The sequence below is a fragment of the Delphinus delphis genome, chromosome 7 (assembly GCF_949987515.2).
Source record: "Delphinus delphis chromosome 7, mDelDel1.2, whole genome shotgun sequence".
NCBI classification, from domain to species: Eukaryota; Metazoa; Chordata; class Mammalia; order Artiodactyla; family Delphinidae; genus Delphinus; species Delphinus delphis.
The window spans coordinates 45,708,691-45,723,065 of NC_082689.1; the positions used below are offsets into that span (position 1 = coordinate 45,708,691).

The following is a 14,375-nucleotide window of genomic DNA, read 5'->3' on the forward strand; positions in this document are numbered from 1 at the left end:
TCTGGCTGGGCTAGATACAATCAATGTAAAGGCCTTAACAGAAATGAGACAGGCCTGCTATGTTCCTGAATAAGAAGAAATTCCACCTGCAGTCAGCTCCTACCCAGCAGTTTTCAGCCTGCCCTTCCTAATGGCCTGCCATATGGATTTCAGACTTGTCTGGCCAGCCAACCCCCCCGCAAATTGTGTAACCCATTCCCTGAAATAAATGTGTGTGTAGAGAGTAGGGGGTTGTACATCCTACTAGTTGTGTTTCTTAGATGGAACCTCAACTGATAAAGTACTTTACCATCATTAGTACTTTACGCCCAGCCCAACTCTTGCCATTTTGTTTGTGCCTTAGGCCTTCTTGACAGAGCTCATCCTCCTTCAGACATCTCAGCTTGAAATGGTCATTCCACTCTTATTTTGACCCTTGGAAACCCTACCTCACTCCCACTTACATAAAACAGGAATGACTCACCATTCTTTGAATCTCCATAGCTTTCTACTAAGTGCCACTTGAATGGCAAAAAACAAGATCTGCCTTTTTATGTTAGTTATTTTTGAAGAATATTTCCCTATGACGATAAGCTCCGTAAGAATATATAGGCCATTAGTCATACAGCTCTGAAACTTCAGCATTCAATCAATGGTGCCTTATACATAACAGTCATTTAATGAATTAATTTATAATCAACTGTTATTACATATGTAAAAAGAAGAAAATCTTTGAAGTCAGATAGACTTCAGTTTTTTAGCCTGGCTCTGTCTTACTAGCTTTGTGAAAATAGTCATATTATTTAATCTTTCAGCCTTACTTTTCTCTTATGTAAAGTGGTGATAACATTAATAATCACTATATTGGTTCATAGAAATACTAAATCATGTAAAAACACACCAGCACAGTGCCTGGTATATACTGAGACTCAATGAAATGTAACTATTTTGCAATTACCTTGGAAAAGTTATTATGCACTAATTCATAACATACATATATATATATTGAACAACTACTGTGAGATAGGCACTTTGGTAAGGCCTGTGAAAAATAAAAAAGATAAATTAATGATTGCTAACATTTATGAGTAGTTGTTTTATCCCAGATACTATTCTAACTCTTCATGGAACACCTTTATAACAACACTAATGAGAAATTATTATTAATCCTATTTACAGATGAATAACCATAGACACAGAAAGGTTAAGTAATTTTCCCAAAGACCACAGCTAGTAAGTGTTGGAGTCAGGATATAAACCAAGGCAATCTAGGTCTAGATTCTGGGGTTTTTTTGTTTTTTTTTTCTGTTTCCCCAAGGTACTTCTGTGGACATGGATTTAGTTTTCAAGTGGCATTTCTCTACTAAGAGATGAGAAATTTTTCAAAAATAACTACTAAGCAATCAATTTGAAAAGTGCCACAAAGAAGGGAATTCAGAAAAAAATAACATTCTTCAAATATTTTTAATGCTACTTGGTACATATGATATCACTCAGGAGGCCAGATGAGAATGAACAAAACCAACCTGCTCTTCCACATTTGACCGACCGCAGTCTGGAAGATATTTCTGTGCCCTCTACTTTGTCGGGGATGTTTTAGAGTTGTTATGGACCTGTGAATTAGCACAGGCAACTTTTCCATGTAGACAAGCAGATCTCCATTGTCACATTAATCCAAAGAGTTAAAGGCAGTTTTAATTACAGTGTAATCTTTCAATCCTTTATAAACCAGTTTTTCAAAATGAGGCACTTCAGTCATTTCTAAAAGTGAATAATCTCTGATGGTTTCACTTGAAGGATATAATTCTACTATGATTGATAACATAAAAAAACTGAGCATAGGCTTTAAAATAATAGTGATTTTCTAGATTAAATTTGTTTCTATGAAGATCTTATGTAGTGTATCAATACCTAACACGAGGAATATCTGTGGAAGAGATGGGTAATATTAACATGTTTTTTTCTCATTCTTTTAAGTAAACTTTTCATGCTAATTCATGGCAATCAATCCTCATGTTAACTTTACAGGGAAATTCATGAGCATTGCAGTGGTTTCAAGTAGGTTAGTTTTACACAGAAGACATTTTTGAGCATTTTCTTCGCTGCACAGTCAGCCAGAAGACATACAGTTGCTGCACTCTACAAAGCTCACTGCTGAGTAACCCTCTGGAAGAACTTCTTCTAGATGGCCTTTTAAATGATGCTTCCTGCTGATTCAGACTCAGACCAGTGCTGTAGAGGTTTCCTATTAAACACTATCGGCTCTCAGTTCAACAACTTTTTAGAAAATTTTTCCTGAAATAATTCCTCATAACTAATCTCTTTATATCCCACTAATCTGCTGTTCTCTTATAAAAATAATTTTATCATTTTCTATTTTCCCCCATGCCATCTCCAAAGGTCAGTTGCTTAAGTCTGGCCCTCTCCCTTATTCCCAAACCCAGCTCTTTAATTCACATCTGTCTCTTCCAAATTTAAAGAGTTCTCTGAAATCTACTTCACGTTTAGTGCTCATAAATTATAAAAATAACACCTTCCTTTAAAGACCCTTTTGTAAATGGCATTCATTCATTTGTCCAGTTTTCCAACAACAGCAATGAATCAAACCTTTGAAGACATGGAGTATGGATTGTTTCTATTTCTCTATTAAAATGCAGCACTTGAACAAAAGATTCATAAAAAATATGCACTTTTTCTGCGTTTTCTTAATAGTTTAAGTTTTGTTTGTCTCCTTTTTTTGGGTGATAATTACATTCATTAAAATTGCAGCTCATTACCAGACTAGTTTTTATATTTGTCTGTGTAATGCAACACTAAGTATTTTTAAAGGAAACTAATTTGTTGGTTGTTTTATTTCTTATAGGCTACAATACTGCAATGATTTTAACAATAGCCAAAATCATTTGAAGAAACTACATTCATGATTTAAACAGAAATTATAAAGGATAGTCTTTTATAAAATAGAATACTTATTTAGAAAGAAAAATAACTTCCCATATTATATATACAAAATTATTTTATTTATGCAAAATTTTTCAGGGATCATCTACTAAGAAATGCCAAAGCATAAGCAATCTTTATAAGATCAACCATAAATTAGCAATAATAAGGGGACCTTCAAGATGGCAGAGGACTAAGACATGGAGATCACCTTCCTCCCCACAAATACATCAAAAATACATCTATAGGTGGACCAGCTCCTACAGAACACCTACTGAACACTGGCAGAAGACCTCAGACTTCCCAAAGGGCAAGAAACTCCCCACGTAACTGGGTATGGCAAAAGAAGAAAGAAAAAACAGAGACAAAAGAATAGGGACGGGACCTGCACCTCTGGGAGGGAGCTATGAAGGAGGAAAAGTTTCCACACACTAGGAAGCCCCTTCACTGGCAGGGACGGGGGTTGGCGGGGGGCGCGGGAAGCTTCGGAATCATGGAGTAGAGGGCAGCAACAGGGGTGCAGAGGGCAAAGTGGAAAGATTCCCGCACAGAGGATCAGTGCCGACCGGCACTCACCAGCCCGAGAGGCTTGTCTGCTCACCTGCAGAGGCGGGCGGGGGCTGGGAGCTGAGGCTCCGGCTTCGGAGGTCAGATCCCAGGGAGAGGACTGGGGTTGGCTGCGTGAACACAGCCTGAAGGGGGCTAGTGCGCCACAGCTAGCCGGGAGGGAGTCCAGGAAAAAGTCTGGACATGGCTAAGAGGAAAGAGACGATTGTTTCGGGGTGCGCGAGGAGAGGGGATTCAGAGCACCGCCTAAATGAGCTCCAGAGATGGGCGCGAGCCGCGGCTATCAGCTCAGACACCAGAGATGGGCATGAAACTAACGCTGCTGCTGCAGCCACCAAGAATCCTGTGTGCAAGTACAGGTCACTATCCACACCCCCACACACACACCCAGGAGCCTGTGCAGCCTGCCACTGCCAGGGTCCCATGATCCTGGGGGTGGATCATGGACAACTTCCCAGGGAGAACACACGGCATGCCTCAGGCTGTTGCAACGTCACGTTGGCCTCTGCTGCCACAGGCTTGCACCGCATTCCAATTATAACTACAATATCTCTCCCTCCCCACCCCCCCACCCCCCACCCCCCCGCATGAGTGAGCAAGAGCTCCCTAATCAGCCGCTGCTTTAACCTTTTCCTGTCTGGGTGGGAACAGATGCCTGAGGGTGACCTACATGCAGAGGTGGGGCCAAAACCAAAGCTGAACCCCAGGAGCTGTGCGAACAAAGAAGAGAAACGGAAATTTCTCCCAGCAGCCTCAGGAGCAGTGGATTAAATCCCCACAATCAACTTGATGTACCCTGCATCTGTGGAATACCTGAATAGACAACGAATCATCCCAAAATCGAGGCAGTGGACTTTGGGAGCAACTGTAGACTTAGGTTTGTTGTCTGCGACTGACTTGTTTCTGATTTTTATGTTAATCTTAGTATAGTTTTAGCGCTTGTTATCATCAGTGGATTTGTTTATTAGTATGGTTGCTCTCTTCTTTTTTTTTTAAATTATAATTATTACTTTCTTAAATTAATAACTGTTTTCTTTTAATAATTAAAAAAAATTATTTATTATTTTTTTCTTTCTTTTTTTCTCCCTTTTCTTCTGAGCCATGTGGCTGACAGGGTCTTGGTGCTCTAGCCTGGGGTCAGGCCTGAGCCTCTTGGGTTGGAGAGCTGAGTTCAGGACATTGAACCACCACAGACCTCCTGGCCCCATGTAATATCAATTGGTGAGAGCTTTCCCAGACATTTCCATGTCAACACTAAGACCCAGCTCCACACAACGGCCAGCAAGCTCCAGTGTTGGACGCCCCATGCCAAAAACTAGCAAGACAGGAACACAACCCCACCCATTAGCAGAGAGGCTGCCTAAAATCATAATAAGTTCACAGACACCCCAAAACACAACAGCAGACGCATCTCTGCCCATCGGAAAGACAAGATCCAGCCCCACTCACCAGAATACAGGCACCAGTCCCCTCCACCAGGAAGCCTACACAAGCCACTGAACCAACCTGACCCACTGGGGGCAGACACCAAAAACAATAGGAACTATGAACCTAAAGCCTACAAAAACGAGACCCCAAACACAGTAAGTTAAGCAAAATGAGAAGACAGAGAAATACACAGCAGATGAAGGAGCAAGATAAAAACCCACCAGACCAAACAAATGAAGAGGAAATAGGCAGTCTAACTGAAAAGAATTCAGAGTGATGACAGTAAAGGTGAACCAAAATCCTGGAAACAGAATGGAGAAAATACAAGAAACATTTAACAAGGACCTGTGAGAACTGAAGGGCAAAAAAACAATGATGAACAACACAATAAATGAAATTAAAACTTTTCCAGAAGGAATCAATAGCAGAATAACTGAGGCACAAGAATGGATAAGTGACCTGGAAGATAAAATACTGGAAATAACTACTGCAGAGCAGAATAAAGAAAAAAGAATGAAAAGAATTGAGGACAGTCTCAGAGACGTATGGGACAACATTAAACGCACCAACATTTGAATTATAGGGGTCTCAGAGACGAAGAGAAAAAGCAAGGGACTGAGAAAATATTTGAAGAGATTACAGTTGAAAACTTCCCTAAAATGGGAAAGGAAATAATCAACCAAGTCCAGGAAGTGCAGAGAGTTTCATACAGGATAAATGCAAGAAGAAACATGCCAAGACACACATTAATCAAACTATCAAAAATTAAATACTAAGAAAAAAATTAAAAGCAGCAAGGGAAAAGAAACAAATAACATACAAGGGAATCCCCATAAAGTTAAGAGCTGATCTTTTAGCAGTAACTCTGCAAGCCAGAAGAGGGTGGCAGGGCATATTTAAAGTGATGAAAGGCAAAAACCTACAACCAACATTACTCTACCCAACAAGGATCTCATTCAGATTCGATGGAGAAATTAAAACCTTTACAGACAGCAAAAGCTAAGAGAATTCAGCACCACCAAACCAGCTTTACAACAAATGCTAAAGGAACTTCTCTAGGCAGGAAACACAAGAGAAGGAAAAGACCTAGAATAACAAACCCAAAACAATTAAGAAAATGGTAATAGGAACATACATATCAATAATTACCTTAAATGCAAATGGATAAAATGCTCCAACCAAAAGACATAGACTGGCTGAATGGATACAAAAACAAGACCCTTATATATGCTGTCTACAAGAGACCCACTTCAGACCTAGGGACACATACAGACTGAAAGTGAGGGGATGGAAAAAGATATTCCATGCAAATGGAAATCAGAAGAAAGCTGGAGTAGCAATTCTCATATCAGACAAAATGACTTCAAAATAAAGACTATTACAAGAAACAAAGACAGACACTACATAATCATCAAGGATCAATACAAGAAGAAGATATAACAATTGTCAATATTTATGCACCCAACATAGAAGCACCTCAATACATAAGGCAAATGTTAATAGCCATAAAAGGGGAAATTGACAGTAACACATTAATAGTAGGGGACTTTTAACACCCCACTTTCACCAATGGACTGATCAACCAAAATGAAAATAAATAAGGGAACACAGCTTTAAATGACACATTAAACAAGATGGACTTAATTAATATTTATAGGACATTCCATCCAAAAACAACACAATACACTTTCTTCTCAAGTGCTGACGGAACATTCTCCAGGATAGACCATATCTTGGGTCACAAATCAAGCCTTGGTAAATTTAAGAAAATTGAAATCATATCAAGTATCTTCTCCAACCACAATGCTTTGATACTAGATATCAATTACAGGAAAATAATCTGTAAAAAATGGAGGATAAACAATACTCTACTAAACAAGCAAGAGATCACTGAAGAAATCAAAGAGGAAATGAAAAAAATACCTCGAAACAAATGACAACAAAAACATGGTGACCCAAAACCTATGGGATGCAGCAAAACCAGTTCTAAGAAGGAAGTTTATAGCAATACAATCCTACCTCAAGAAACAAGAAACATCTCAAATAAACAACCTAACCTTACACCTAAAGCAATTAGAGAAAATAAGAATAAAAAAACCTCAAAGTTAGCAGAAGGAAAGGAATCATAAAGATCAGATCAGAAATAAATGAAAAACAAATGAAGGAAATAATAGCAAAGATCAATAAAACTAAAAGCTGGTGCTTTGAGAAGATAGACCTAATTGATAAACCATTAGCCCGACTCATCAAGAAAAAGGGGAGAATATTCAAATCAACAGAATTAAAATGGAAAAGGAGAAGTAACAACGGACACTGAAGAAATATAAAGGATCATGAGAGATTACTATGAGCAACTATATGCCAATAAAATAGAAAACCTGGAAGAAATGGACAAATTCTTAGAAAAGCCCAACCTTCTGAGACTAAACCAGGAAGAAACAGAAAATATAAACAGACCAATCACAAGCACTGAAACTGAGACTGTGATTAAAAATCTTCCAAGGGCTTCCCTGGTGGCGCAGTGGTTAAGAGTCCGCCTGCCGATGCAGGGGACACAGGTTCGTGCCCCGGTCCGGGAGGATCCCACATGCCGTAGAGCGGCTGGGCCCGTGAGCCATGGCCGCTGAGCCTGCGTGTCCGGACCTGTGCTCCACAACGGGAGAGGCCACAACAGTGAGAGGCCCACGTACCGCCAAAAAAAAAAAAAAAAAAAAAATCTCCCAACAAAAAAAGCCTGGGACCAGATGGCTACACAGGCAAATTCTATCAAACATTTAGAGAAGAGCTAACACCTATCCTTCTCAAATTCTTCCAAAATATAGCAGAGGGAGGAACACTCCCAAACTCATTCTACGAGGCAACCATCACCCTGATGACAAAACCAGACAAAGATGTTACAAGAAGAGAAAACTACAGGCCAATATCACTGATGAACATAGATGCAGAAGTCCTCAACAAAATACTAGCAAACAAAATCCAACAGCACATTAAAAGGATCATACACCATGATTAAGTGAGGTTTATCCCAGGAATGCAAGGATTCTTCAATATATGGAAATCAATTCATGTGATACACATGATTAACAAATTGAATATTAACAAATTAAAGGATATTAACAAATTGACAGGATATCAATTGATATCCTGATATCAATTGTTAATTGAATATTAACAAATTGAAGGATAAAAACTATATGATAATCTCAATAGATGCAGAAAAAGCTTTCGACAAAATTCAACACCCATTTATGATAAAAACTCTCCAGAAAGTAGGCATAGAGGGAACCTACCTCAATATAATAAAGGCCATATATGACAAACCCACAGACAACATTGTTCTCAATGGTGAAAAACTGAAACCATTTCCTCTAAGATCAGGAACAAGACAAGATTGCCCACTCTCACCACTATTATTCAACATAGTTTTGGAAGTTTTAGACACAGCAATCAGAGAAGAAAAAGAAATTTAAAAATCTGAAAAGAAGAAGTAAAACTGTCACTGTTTGCACATGACATGATACTATACATAGAGAATCCTAAAGCTGCTACCAGAAACTATTAGAGCTAATCAATGAATTTGGCAAAGTAGCAGGATACAAAATTAATGCACAGAAATCTCTTGCATTCCTATACACTAATGATGAAAAATCTGAAAGAGAAATTAAGAAAACACTCCCATTTACCAGTGCAACAAAAATAATAAAATATCTAGGAATAAACCTACCTAAGGAGGTAAAAGACCTGTACTCAGAAAACTGTAAGACACTGATGAAAGAATTAAAGATGATACAAACAGATGGAGAGATGTACCATGTTCTTAGATTGGAAGAATCAACATTGTGAAAATGACTCTACTACCCAAAGCAATCTACAGATTCAATGCAATCCCTATCAAACTACCAATGGCATTTTTCACAGAACAACAACAAAGAATTTCACAATTTGTATGGAAATACAAAAGGCCCAGAATAGCCAAAGCAATCTTGATAAAGAAAGGCAGAGCTGGCGGAATCAGGCTCCCTGACTTCAGACTATACTACAAAGCTACAATAATCAAGACAGTATGGTACTGGCACAAAAACAGAAATATAGACCAATAAAACAGGATAGAAAGCCCAGAGATAAACCCACGCACATATGGTCACGTTATCTTTGATAAAGGGGGTAAGAATATATAATGGAGAAAGGACAGCCTCTTCAATAAGTGGTGCTGCGAAAACTGGACAGCTACATGTAAGGGATGAAATTAGCACACTTCCTAACACCATACACAAAAATAAACTCAAAATGGATTAAAAACCTAAATGTAAGGCCAGACACTATAAAACTCTTAGAGGAAAACATAGGAAGAACACTCTATGACATAAATCACAGCAAGGTCCTTTTTGACCCACCTCCCAGAGAAACGGAAATAAAAACAAAAAGAAATAAATGGGACCTAATGAAACTTAAAAGCTTTTGCACAGCAAAGGAAACCATAAACAAGACCAAAAGACAACCTTCAGAATGGGAGAAAATATTTGCAAACGAAGCAACTGACAAAGGATTAATCTCCAAAATATACAAGCAGCTCAATATCAAAAAAACAAACGACCCAATCCAAAAATGGGCAAAAGACCTAAACAGACATTTCTCCAAAGAAGATATACAGATTGCCAACAAACACATGAAAGAATGCTCAACGTCACTAATCATTAGAGAAATGCAAATCAAAACTATGAGGTATCACTTCACACCTCACACGCCTCCATCAAAAACGCTACAAACAATAAATGCTGGAGAGGGTGTGGAGAAAAGAGAACCCTCTTGCACTGTTGGTGGGATTGTACATTGATACAGCCACCATGGAGAACAGTATGGAGGTTCCTTGAGAAACTAAAAATAAAACTACCATATGACCCAGTAATCCCACTAATGGGCATATACCCGAGAAAACCATAATTCAAAAAGGGCCATGTAACACAGTGTTTATTGCAGCAGTATCTACAACAGCCAGGACATGGAACCAACCTAAGTGTCCATCAACAGATGAATGGATAAAGAAGATGTGGCACGTTTATACAATGGAATATTACTCAACCATAAAATGAAATGAAACTGAGTTATTTGTAGTGAGGTGGATGGACTTAGAGTCTGTCATATAGAATGAAGTTAGTCAAAAAGAGAAAAACAAACACCATATGCTAACACATATACATGGAATCTGAAAAAAAAAAAGGGTTCTCATGAACCTAGGGGCAGGACAGGAATAAAGATGCAGACACAGAGAATTGACTTGTGGACATGGGGAAGGGGATGGGTAAGATGGGACGAATTGAGAGAGTAGGATTGACATATATACACTAACAAATGTAAAATAGATAGCTAGTGGGAAGCAGCTGTAATGCAGAGTGAGATCAGCTCGGTGCTTTGTGACCACCTAGAGGGGTGGGATAGGGAGGGTGGGAGGGAGACACAAGAGGGAGGGGATATGGGGATATATGTATACATATAGCTGGTTCACTTTGTTATATAGCAGAAACTAACACAACATTCTAAAGCAATTATACTCCAATAAAGATGTTAAATAAAAAAATAATATAATAGCAATAATACTATAGCAAAATAAAATTCAGTAATATCATATGAACTATTTTACCTTTGCATTATAGGGAATGTAATGTTTTGATAAAGCCTCTGGCATATGCATCCATGATTTGTCTGCAATGAAGAATACACAGTGTTAAATTAAATCACAGGTTCTAAGGGTGTCATATTCATGCATTTGAAAGGAGTCTGATATGGATGGGAGCACTTCCAATTTGGAGATAGTTTTGCTAAAATGAAAAATAATAACTAGTCAGATATATGAACAATGTAACCACAAAGTAATTACAGGATTCTTTCCTTAATATAAAAGTATTTTCCTTTTAAAAGCTTTCTAATAATAAAACAATTTTGAATTTTTAAAGAATATTAAAAGAACATCAGTTGGGCTATGAGTAATTATATCAATTATGTGAATAATTATGTGTTATTTTTCTTATTTCATGTGATACTCTCATGAATAACAGGTTATTTTTCTTAATTCCCTTTTCAATAAATAGTAATCTGCTCTTTTCTCATGACTGTTACTACTCCTTAGTATCAAGAATTAACTAGTAATAGGAAATTCTAACATTAAACTAACAACTGCATTTATATAAAGCTGAAATGAATCAATCTGCTAAATTCATTTAAAAATTAATATAATATTAGGATAATTTTTTAACCTCAATTTAAAGAAACATTGATTGAGGGTCCACTATCAGGAGTTTTGGATATAAATGATCTTAAATGCAGTAATTTGAAATTATTACACTATTTAAATTAGTGTAATAGAATAATAGAAATAAAAGTAATCAAAAGAAGATTGTAAAGCAATTATACTCCAGTAAAGATGTTAAAAAAAAATAGAAGATATCGAAAGTAATTTGTATTGTATATTATTGATAAAATAGAAAATAAAATTTTCATTCAATTTTTGAATTTGATTTATATATTCCACATATCTTCCAAAAATATTTTGTGGAACATATAAGCAGGAAAAAAGCAAAACATGCTAACGTTTACACAAATCTAATTTGCTGATTTTTTACAAACTGCATTTGTCTGTAGTAAAACTTCTCAATCTTCAAATATGTTATGTCTTAAGTGGAGTTTTGTGAATATTTTACTCCTAATGGGAATTTAAAAATTTAGAATCACTATTATAAATAGAATAAAATCAGACATATATTTTACCATGAAAAATATTAAATAAGTACACACTAAAAGAAAATATCAGATTACTAACAAAGCATTTTCAACATTCAATTCAGAACATTTAAAAATGATGTTAGGGCTTCCCTGGTGGCGCAGTGGTTGAGAGTCCGCCTGCTGATGCAGGGGACACGGGTTCGTGCCCCGGTCTGGGAAGATCCCACATGCCGCGGAGCGGCTGGGCCCGTGAGCCATGGCCGCTGGGCCTGCGCGTCCGGAGCCTGTGCTCCACAATGGGAGAGGCCACAACAGTGAGAGGCCCGCATACCGCAAAAAAAAAAAAAAAAAGAAAATGATGTTAACAGAAACTAGTTCGGTATAATTAATATGTTCTCAAACTGGAGGAATGTGAAGACATAGAGAAAATGGCATATATTCCTGGAATTTTAATTATTTTAAACCATTCAAAGGATAATGCACTATATATTAAATATGTTTATGGGGTTCAATGCAATATTTACAAGGATTTCTAAGACGAAACATGAGGGATCAATAAAATCCTGTGCCTATGATGAATTTTAGGGCTATTTCTGATTACTGAAGTGGATATGTGACAGCCGTACTTGGGTGAAATATTTTGAGAAGCAATACATCCTAGGCTTCAAAAAGCGGTATTGACATACTGACATTGACAATAATGTATAACTCTTATTTCTTGTATGGATTTTCATTTTAACTACAGTTTTCTCTTTATGACTGCTACTGGATAGTGATATGATTAATTCAAGAATAATTTGTACTTAGATTTGGAATATAGTCTTGCTCTTGTATATTAAAATAAATTTATCACAATACTGTATGCCAAGATAATAAAAACACCAAAGATCTGCCTTCAGAAAACCTAGAAAGATATCTAGTTCCTTTTTTTTACCCCTTAACTCAATTCTTCTCATGTCTCCTTTTCCAAGACACAGAGCATAGCTCAGGAGGATGCAAAGTCTAACTAAAGTTTGAATCTGATGGTTCATTCCAATCCTGAAGCAGAGGGATAACTGCTTTCTCCTCTAAAACACTATTATTTTAAAACTCATGACACTGTCTTTGTTATAGTCTCGTATTGCAGTAACCTAGAAAGAGGTCAGATATATCTAGCTGTTACTGGTGAAAGACTAAAACAATCACAATACTAAATTACCAGCGGATAAGCTGTAGTTACTACAATTACAAAAAATCTACATCCACACACCAAGTGCTGACGATTTAACGGTTGTTCATTACATACCTCTAGTATAGGTAATACACCTATTAAACCTGAAGGATTTCCAAAATGAGTCCTTAATGTCATTCTAATTTATACTTTGGCAAAAGAAAAAACTGACAGGAAAAAAACTATATGTTAACTCATATAGATGTGTCTGACCTTGAAGAAAGGGTACAGATGATGTCTTTGGTCACTATATGGACCCACAAAAGATACTGGATACATAGAGTTGGTGATGAAACAGGAACACAGACACTCTAGAATGTGTTCCCTTTCTTGATATTAAACTATAATCACTGACTTAATAGTGAACATTCACATAAAAGGAAAGGCCAACATTTCAAAAATATTTGACAGCTGTCAAACCACTCTGACTACTGGGTCAATAAATCTAGGTATTCAAATGTATTTAGATTAAGAGTTCATCTAGAAAGATGCAGTAAACTTCATTATTCTTGTATCACCAGAGCTTAAAATAGTGAAAAAACCTACTTTGAACATATTAATTTAAAACTAAATATTGATGGATGAATGGATGCATTTGAATAAAATTTTCATGAAAAGGAAAATATTTTAAAACTATTGAAATTTAAGTGCTTTGCACTATGATTATTTCTACTTATCACTATATCAACTGATAAGTTAAAGAACATAAAGTGTAATTAGTTGAATAATCACGTTTATGCTTTTTTAACTAAACGATTAATTTTTGACATAATAAATAGAATATAAGATTTTAAAAGTTCAAAAAGAAAGCTAACATAGGGAAAGAAAGAAGCTATAAAGCATTAATTAAAATTTAATCTATGAATCTGGGGTTAGATAATTTTTACAGAGCTTTTCAAAATAGTCCAAAATGATGCAATTCTAGTACATTCAGTTTTTTTCAGACCCTATGAGCAACTCTAATAACCATTAAAGCATTTGCAAAGAAAATCAGTGAAGTGCCTGGACAATTCAATCAAAGAATACCAAATTACTAATTGGGAGATTTAATAAAAAGAGAAAAAAAACCAATTATGTTTAGGTTTAAGATAATCTCTTTTCCTTGGGTTTCTGATTCAGTAAGGTTGCATGTAATAACCAAGTAAATTGGATATCTATGAAATAAGAGATAAGTTTTTAAACATAAAAGACGATCTTGTTTTGTTTAGAGTACAGTACAGTGTATGTTGATGCTAGTTATTGGAAAGATGACTTGAATTATATATTCTCTAGGGCTATAATTACAGTTCCTGATGGTCAAGTATATGAATTCTCTGATAAAATTCCAGTTTTACATCTCAAATTAAATTCAACAAATAGTGCTACTGGTTGAAACTAGGAGCACAGGCTCCAAGAAGTTTTCTTTTTACAACTGTAATAAATGAGACAGTGTGAAGTGACTGGTGAACTTAAGGTAGAACTTCCCGGCATCAGGTTCTAAATGAACTGGAGTGAAATACTGATCAAAAATTTTCTGATATGTAATCACTGGACT

The 14,375-nt window shown here is 36.5% G+C and overlaps 1 protein-coding gene across 1 annotated transcript in view; it reads right to left on the reverse strand.

The window, feature by feature from the left end:
- Positions 1-14,375, reverse strand: part of GULP1 (GULP PTB domain containing engulfment adaptor 1) — a 268,406-nt gene that overhangs the window by 89,392 nt on the left and 164,639 nt on the right. The window contains exon 4 of the mRNA XM_060015615.1: positions 10,553-10,614. Within this exon, the coding sequence (XP_059871598.1) occupies positions 10,553-10,614 (62 nt within the window). The remainder of the gene's footprint in view (positions 1-10,552; positions 10,615-14,375) is intronic.